The sequence below is a fragment of the Bidens hawaiensis genome, unplaced genomic scaffold (genome assembly GCF_021521415.1).
Source record: "Bidens hawaiensis isolate Kalapana, Puna unplaced genomic scaffold, B.hawaiensis_p1.1 tig00031769_1, whole genome shotgun sequence".
Classification (NCBI taxonomy): domain Eukaryota; kingdom Viridiplantae; phylum Streptophyta; class Magnoliopsida; order Asterales; family Asteraceae; genus Bidens; species Bidens hawaiensis.
In genome coordinates this window covers 62028-70611 of record NW_027495364.1, presented here as the reverse complement: position 1 = coordinate 70611, position 8584 = coordinate 62028, and the positions used below count along the sequence as shown (strand labels likewise).

The following is an 8584-nucleotide window of genomic DNA, read 5'->3' as shown; positions in this document are numbered from 1 at the left end:
ACCTGTACAAGTAACACAAAAGGTTCATTAATAGAGCAAACGTAACGTGTCACCACAAAAACACCCAAGAAAATGTTTATAGATGACAGGTCCATCATAAACAATTAACAATTCAATGTTAATTATCTAATTTAACATACATAAACAAGTACAAGCAAACAAGATAATACTGCAGTAAACTCACGAGGTTAAAAATCAAAATATAATTCAAGTTATATAAAAATTAAAAATATAATTCGTTGTTGTAACAGTTAATGTATTTTTAAAACATCTATTGATCAAGTTTAAACAGAAAATCACATCCCTGACAAAAAACTAACAAAAGAAATGACAATTTCATGATTCTAAATATATAAGCTTCAAATATATAATATTTTAGTGAATGATTTAACTTGTGCTTTAGTATTCAATATCACACTTGAAAATTCATCTGCACACAGATTGGTAACTAGCCAACTACAATTGAATGGTTGTTCAAAATTCACACTATATAAACCCTAAACCCCTATATATTATCGAATACACATTCAAAATCAAACAAACTGGAAACGTAAATCAGTTTACAGATTAAATTTGCAATACGCTGAAACATGAAGACGAATACAAAACTTGGAAGAGTTGAAGGACACCTGACCCGTCAGACAAGTTGACGAACACAGGAGCAGACGAGGCACCCGCAATGGAGACGCTAGGGCTGTAAACGGACCGAACATTCGGCGGGAAGTTCATTTACGTTCGTTCATTTAATAAATGAACGAACACGAACAAGAAATTTTGCTTTTAGTAAATGAACGAAAATGAACAAAGGTTGCGTTTAAATTTTATAATTTGATTGTTTATGTTCGGTTAGCTTCATGAATGGTTTGTTTTATAAAGTCTTGTTGTAGCCAACAGCAAATCTAACTTGTGCTTCGTCAACAAATGGGGGATGATTATGTTATGAATATTATTGTCTCAAAAGTGTTTTAACTATATATTTAATTAAGGTGATTATGTGTAATGTTTTGGATTAAACACATTGCTTTTTTTTCTTTTTCTCAAATAGTACATGTTCGTGAACAAGTTTAATGTTAAACGAACAAACATGAACAATGCTTTGTTGGGTTGGGTTCGATCGTAACCCTACCGACCCGTTGTTTTGACCCACAATAACATTCTGGGTTCTAACCCATTTACCTTACCACAATAATAATATTTCAAAAATAATAGCAATTTTGAGCTCTGGTGTCTAAAATCAAATGTATAAACATATAACCAATAAGCAAAAAAGAAAAGCGTACCAATGAAATCTTCTTGCTTTCACTTCAAATCAAAAGTTGATTTCTTGACGCTGAATTTAGGTCGGCAATTCAAATTTCAAAGTTTCAAACGACAAAAACAAAAACAAAAACAAAAGGTGGGCTTCAAGAATTAGATGGGCTTAATAAATCGGCTTCGACCTAGACAGATCTTTTTTTAATATAAATAAATAAACAAGGTTTTCGGTTTAAACGAAAATAAGCAAATGGGCATCAAAACGTTCTTAGGGGTGTTTTTGGCATAGCTTATAACTTTTTTAGCTTATTTTTACAAAATAAGTTTAATTTGGTGTTTGGTTTAGCTTTTTTTGCTTATGCTTATAAGTTTATATAAGCTAATTTGAAGAAGCTTACTTGAAGATGGTTTTTTAGCTTATTTGAAGAAGATTATTTGTTTAAGGGGTTAAGTTACTCATTTGTCCTCAAATGATGGTGGATTAATAATATTGAAGCAACTTATTATGTTAACAAATCAAAGAATGGTGAATTTAATAACTTATTAAGACGTATAATCAACTTTTAGAATATAATCTAATCCAAACACTTAGAAAGAGCTTATCAAATAATAGAAAATAAGCTATATGCTACTTTAAAATATAAACATAAACTAGAAAATAAAGTTAGGCCAAACACCCCCTTAATATAAAGTCTAAACTCATCATACTAAATTTGCAACTTGTTGTGGGTATCAAACGAAAGATAAATCTCAAAAGATATATGTGTTCGATAAATTGGTTGTTTAAATATGAGTCAATTAGAAAAGTAAAAAGAAATTTAAAAAAATTGTTTTAAGAGTATTGTAGATCCATATTTGATTTAGTGTTTTATTATGAATAGGTCAATTAGAAAAATATATCGGTATTTAGCTCCACAGGCATTTCCTAAGGCTAGGGGTAATGGGGGCGTGGACGAGGGGTGATCCAGGTGGCTGCAAACGTGGCAACACCACTACACCGTTCATGTGATCAGGGGCGCGGACGAGGGGGGTGGTCGGGACCACGAGGCTTGGACGATGGTTTGAGCAAGGGTTGAATCAATAACTTGGGGGTGGATCAATCAAGCCTCACTAAACCCATTGGGGCTTGATCACGAGCCACGTTAACGCCTACATGTCGTAAATGTATTGGATCACTTGGGGCTTGATCAAGCCCCATTACCCTTAGTCTAATGATGATGGGATTTTTTTTAACTACCAGGGGCTTTGTCCCTTGACCTCACATCGGGGCATTGTTGCTCTCTTTTGTTCTTCAGAGTCAAAAATCATTTTAGTCTTAAATGAGTGTGTATTTCACACCTCTTAACTTTTAAGTCTTAACAAAACTTATTCAAATTAGGTTTTATATATAACAAAACCCGATTATTTAAATGAGTTGATACATTATAATCAACAACAAAGCATTTCATTTACCATACATCTCGTGATTTTTCATTTTTAGATTGAGAAAATAACTTATGTAGTTTACTAACATTATTGCTTACTTAAGTGGGAAGAAATACTCTTAGGAATTTCCCATTGGTTCCTTTTAAGTTGTGATATTTCCATCCTAATGGGAACTTGGATAATATCTTTATATAGAACCTAATGAGAAAGTAAACAATATTAGTGTAAACAATCCTATATTCTTTTCATATTATATAGCTACCACATACCTCTAAAAAAATTAGTTAATACAGTTGGAAACTCGTGGGAGAGGGGGAGTGATGAGGGCGATGGTGGATATGACTCTAGTGACGGTAGTGGCAGTGAAGAAGGGAATCATGCCCGTGGAGGTCATAATGATTGTCGCAACTGTGACCATGACAGAGCGGTGATGGTGGGGACCGTGACGGGATTGTAAATGGTGGGGGTGACAACTGTATTGTCAACTACAATGGCGAGGACAACAAGACTGATTACCATGAGGACAATTGTTGCATTAGTGGTGGAGGTGACAATTAAGTGGTGGTGATAATAGTGATAGTGACATAGTATTGTGATGGACCAGACGTGTGACATTACAATTTCTACAGTTGAAAGAAACATTGGAATTCATTTAATTAAAAAAACCAAAAAATTCATTCAAGTTTTTAGTTTTGCTATTGTGCATAAAAATGTATTGTCGCTTAAATTCACTGAACTTGTCTTATCCACAAGAAAAACAATATAAAAACGTAAATCTTTAGATGGTGACCATAATTTCCAATATAAATGCTGTCCAGCCTTAGATTAGTTAGAAACCAATTATGGATACAGACATCATAATCTTGAATTGATATTTAATTGGGATTTAAAACATAAGGAAATGACTAATCTTGTTAAATCATCCAACTCATAGTTGACAATCAAATGATAGAAACCCCTCCACCCATCAAAGATATTATACTACTTTAACTTGTATTCATATAAAAGATTCTCAGGTCACAAAGAAGGTGACACCATGTGCCTAAATTATCAAAACTAACAACTATAATTATAGTAAGTAATATAACCGAGCCCACCGTTATCAAGAATTCCAATTATCTTTGACTTCCGATTTGGTCAAACTTTAAATCTTGAAACATGTGTCTTTTGTCCCACCAAACATTCTTTATACCCTTTAAAAAATATATTAAATTTGAACTTGGTTTTATAAAACTAAACAAAACAATCTCTACTTCTGTTACCTTAATTTCCATTAATATGAGCTGGAAATGAAGACCTGAGCTGAAAGCGTCTTAAATTCGAATCCGGAATCCGATCCTAACAGAATTTTACCGTTGTCATTGGGTTACCCCAAGTAAACCAAACTTTATTCATTGTTCGTAAAAAAAAATAAATCTTCCCACTAAATATGAACACTAAAACAACATTAGATATACACCAATTTTGGAGACAACATGACATACATTTTTACTATACATAAAAGGGACACAGAAGCAAAATTTCTTCATAATATTTTAGAACAATATATAATTTGGGTTGAACATAAGTTTTTGTACATGGAAGATCACTTGATTGGCACAAGTCTACCAAAATTTGACACTTGTATACTACAAATTCATAAATACAGAAATTAAAAAAAAACAGTTATTACCAACTTGATCTTCTTTAATTCAACATTAACCATAGTCATCATGGTCAAAATCATGAAGGTTGACCAACAAAACAAGATTGAACTCTGTCTAGAACTCATTTCTTGGATCGTCTACCGTTAACGGTCTCACCTCTCGACTTTGACCCACTTCCATGACCCGACTCGTCAAAATCTCTTGACTTCAAACTGGTCAAAATCCGGTCGCGAAGACCTTTGACCGACTTATATCTCACCAAATCATCCCCATGGCTTCTTCTTGGTGTTTGCTTTTCAACTTCAACAAAAGTATCCTGAACCCCCCATTCATTCCCATCTGAAACCTTTCTTTGAAGCGAAGAAACACTTTTCCTATACGCTTTCCCATTGACCGACGAATCGTTATTGAAGCTTTGACCATGAGCCCATTTAAAACTCTTATTAATATTATCCATGTTAAGTTCTATAGAATGAAGATCACTCTCACCTGACCCGTCATCATCTTCAACTTCACCATTATCGTCGTCTTCGTTCACTTCGTTCAAACGGGTCCCACCAAAATTACTTTTATTCAAGTACATCATCAAATCCTCGTCTCTTCGCCCTTTTTTCTTCTTGGTTCCAAGAAACGCTTCGAGTTGACTTTTTAACTTGTCAACAAGTGCGTTTTTCTCTTCAAACTGATGCTTAGCTTCCGCTAGTTTCATCTGAACGCGTTCTTCCCTTAACTTATCAGCAAGATGAAGCATTTCTCTTTCTTTTTCAACTTCTTCTTGAACTTTAACCGACTCCCGTTTCAGTTCCTCGGTCTCGGCCCGATCTTGACCAAAGTCAACCGCTAGTTCATCACAAACTTGCTCCATTATCTCACGGGCCCGTTTCTCACTCTCGAGTTCTTTCAACACTTTAGAATATGAAGCTTTTGTTTCCGCTAATTCTAACCCGAGCTTTTTATTTAAACTTTCGGATCTTCGTCTAACTTTCTTCTCGACTTCCAACTCAGCAGCAATCGACTCGATTGCAGTTTCAACTGATTGTCTTTCTTTACTTTTCCATAATGCTTTCTCTTCAGCAAAGCATTTGAGTAGATAGTTGACTTCTGAATGGTCAACGCTTTGGTCTTTGATGATGTGGTTGACTTGAAGGCGGGCCCGTTCAAGCTCTGTATGTAGGGCTGATATAAGTGACATGCTGGATGATGGAAGGTTATCGTGTGCCCACATTCGGTGGATGATTTTGAGTAGCTCCTTTGAAGTTGTTAACGCGTTGCTAACTTCTTTTAAGTGTGGTTTGATTCCGTTTGAAGAACCGTTAGGAGTTTGAGCTCGAGATCGGGTTTCAATCTGCGGTTTAGAGATACAAAAACACCATCATTAATATTCTTTTCAAAAAAACCCGAACCCAAAACACAATTAGTAACCATAATAATCAAGCCATAATAACAAAACCTTATAAATAACCAATGGTTTGGCAGTTTGGTTTCATGTTCATTTAAAACCGATTTTCCGATTCCATTTTGCTATCAACAAAAACAAAAAAACTTTACCAAACCGACTGCAACCAGAAGCCAAACCATTGGTTTAGAGATAATTTATAAGTAACTAGTAAATTGTGTAACCCAAAAATTTTAGGTTCAAATGTGTAATAGCCGATAATCTTTATTAAACAAAAACACTTTATGCCAAATTTCATTATTTTGGGTTTTGTAATCCCAAAACTTTCAAGCTCAAATGGTAAAACCAAAAGAAGGGAAAATGAATCGAAACCAAAACCAAATGGTTTTAGAAAACCTAACAACTGAATTATCGGTATGAAGCCAAAACCAACCACCCCTCATTCATAGATTGGTAAACAAATGTTCATATATATTATAAATTATAATATGCTCACCTCCATCAAACTGGCATTGCTAAGAGATTCAAAAGCTTCACCATTGTTTTCTTCAAGTCTGGGCCTATGACTGGATGAAACCCTACGATGAGACCCGGTTCCAGCTCGATCCGTTCTCTGCAACAACACAAGTATATGATCTTCAATTCAAATACAAATTGGTCAATATTCACATGAAGATTCATCAAAACATCAACTTCTAATTGTTCAAAAAATCAGATAAAAAATCACAAATTTTGCTCAAGATTCACATGATGATTCATCAGTCTATATCCACAAATAGAGCTGAAAATGACCCATGACTCCCAATTGATTGAAAATGACAACAGTACATATAATAATAATAATAATAATAATAATAATAATAATAATAATAATAATAATAATAATAATAATAATAATATTATTATTATTATTAAATAATAATAATAATAATAATAATAATTAAAAACCCACCTCAGAAACAGGACTATGAGAAGGATCCGACAGATGGGGCGGAAGTGACCGGTTGGGTTTCTCTCGAATCCTCGTACTCTCCTTCCTCCTCGTACTCTCCGAATTCTGCGGCGACGGCATCTCGTTCATCTCCCACAGCGTCGCCGCCAGCTTCCTGGCGGACACCGGCCTTGACCGCCCTCCGCCGCCGTCAAAATCCGGCGACTCCACACCACCACCGCCACCAAGTTTGGATTTTGACGACGGCGTCATCCGCCACGACGGTGCCGGAGTACTGGATCTGGACCCACCTCCGACCCGGGTCTTACCCACCATAATCGCCCGTTTAAACCGGTAGTTATGCAGCTTTGATGATGAAGACGGTGATGATGAACACCCTCGTTTCCGGATCTTGTCGTAACCCGGGATCAACCCGTCCACGACCCGATTACTGTGTCTTGACATTGGATTGGAAATTGGAAAGTGTGAAGAGGGTTTGGGTCTGTTTGATGAATAGTAATAATAATAATAAGGAAAGAAGAAAGGGTAGAAATGTTTGTATGTAATGAGATTTGGAAGAGTGTGGAAAGAAAGAAGAGTTTAGATGAGGTGGAAAGTGGGAGTGCATGTGAAGTAATGGTAATGGTAATGGTAATGGTAATGGTAATGGTAATGGTATCATCACATGTTGTTTAGGACTTTTCAAAGGTAAATTTACTAGGGTTAAATGTTAAAAGGACAACAATAAATGGGTGTGATGACCAAACCAAATAATTCATGTTTTAACATATGGGTGTTTAAGATTTATTTTATGTCTTGATATTGATATAACATGTGTACACATCAATCACTTTATGTTTATTTGTAGGGAAAACTCTTAAAATAAGTATTTTTAAAAACATTTTTTAGGTTTTATGTGTCATTTGTAAGAAATTTCCAAAATATGTATTATAAACAATCGTGACGAGTAATTTATGATTACACACGAGTATTTTGTAGAACCAGTTGAAACTTGCCACGTGCCCTTAAACTAACCGTAACGAGTATGTCCACTAATCATTTACTCGTCATGACTAAATAAGTTTCATGCCTCGTAATCAATGCCCACGAGTAATTCATAAGTTCTTTAGTCGCGACGACTAGTTTACCTGGTTTACATTCCCTACACGAATTTCTTGCGAGTGACACATAAAACCTGAAAAACATTTTCATAAACGCTTATTTTGAGAATTTTCCCTTATATGTAACATGTATATTTCGGTTAAGTACATTATATTACTCCCTCCGTCCCTTTTTAAATGTCATGATTTGAAAAAAAACACAAAGTTTAAGGTACATTAAATGATTATTTTTTTTGTTTACTAAATGACAACAATGTCCTTGAAAATTATGTCTATTAATATTGTTTATTAATGTTAGTTGTGTGTGTTTAAGGGTAAACTTTGAAATTAACTAATAAATTTTGAAAATTAACATTTGTAATAAGATAAATAAAAAAGAAAGTATGAACAATGAGATGGTGGGAGTATCTTTTAAGATGTAGATGAAGGGTGGTGAGTTTTTAGATTATCTAGGAATTTCGTTAGGTGTGACATAGGGTGTTGCTTGACTTGGAAGGGTTGTATGCGGACGCACCTTTTATCCATAGTTTCGTAATTGTTTTGTTACTGATAATTGTTATCACTTACGGTTTTTCATAATTTGAATTTCATAATTTTCCACTTATGCACCAATTGAGACCTCACACAAGTCATGTTAATGACGATCCGTGTTATAACAAATTTCGCGATTTAAAGTGTAAGACATTCTTTATTTACAAGGATCTTCAATCTTTTGTGAGGCAAAATGGACATTTTTGGTATAATAAAATGGAAGAAGATCAACCTTCACATATACGAATCCATTCACTGAGTTTAGGTTTATGCTTTTAAC

The 8584-nt window shown here is 34.5% G+C and overlaps 1 protein-coding gene across 1 annotated transcript; it reads right to left on the bottom strand.

Moving 5' to 3' along the window:
• Positions 1 to 4187: 4187 nt before the first annotated feature.
• On the bottom strand, positions 4188 to 7199 carry LOC143582493 (uncharacterized). The gene is made up of 3 exons (XM_077065040.1): positions 6674 to 7199; positions 6218 to 6334; positions 4188 to 5670 (listed from the first exon to the last, which is right to left on the bottom strand). Exons 1-3 carry the CDS (start codon positions 7115 to 7117, stop codon positions 4447 to 4449), a joined length of 1785 nt encoding a protein of 594 aa, XP_076921155.1. The 5' UTR covers positions 7118 to 7199; the 3' UTR covers positions 4188 to 4446.
• Between the last annotated feature and the right edge of the window lie 1385 nt (positions 7200 to 8584).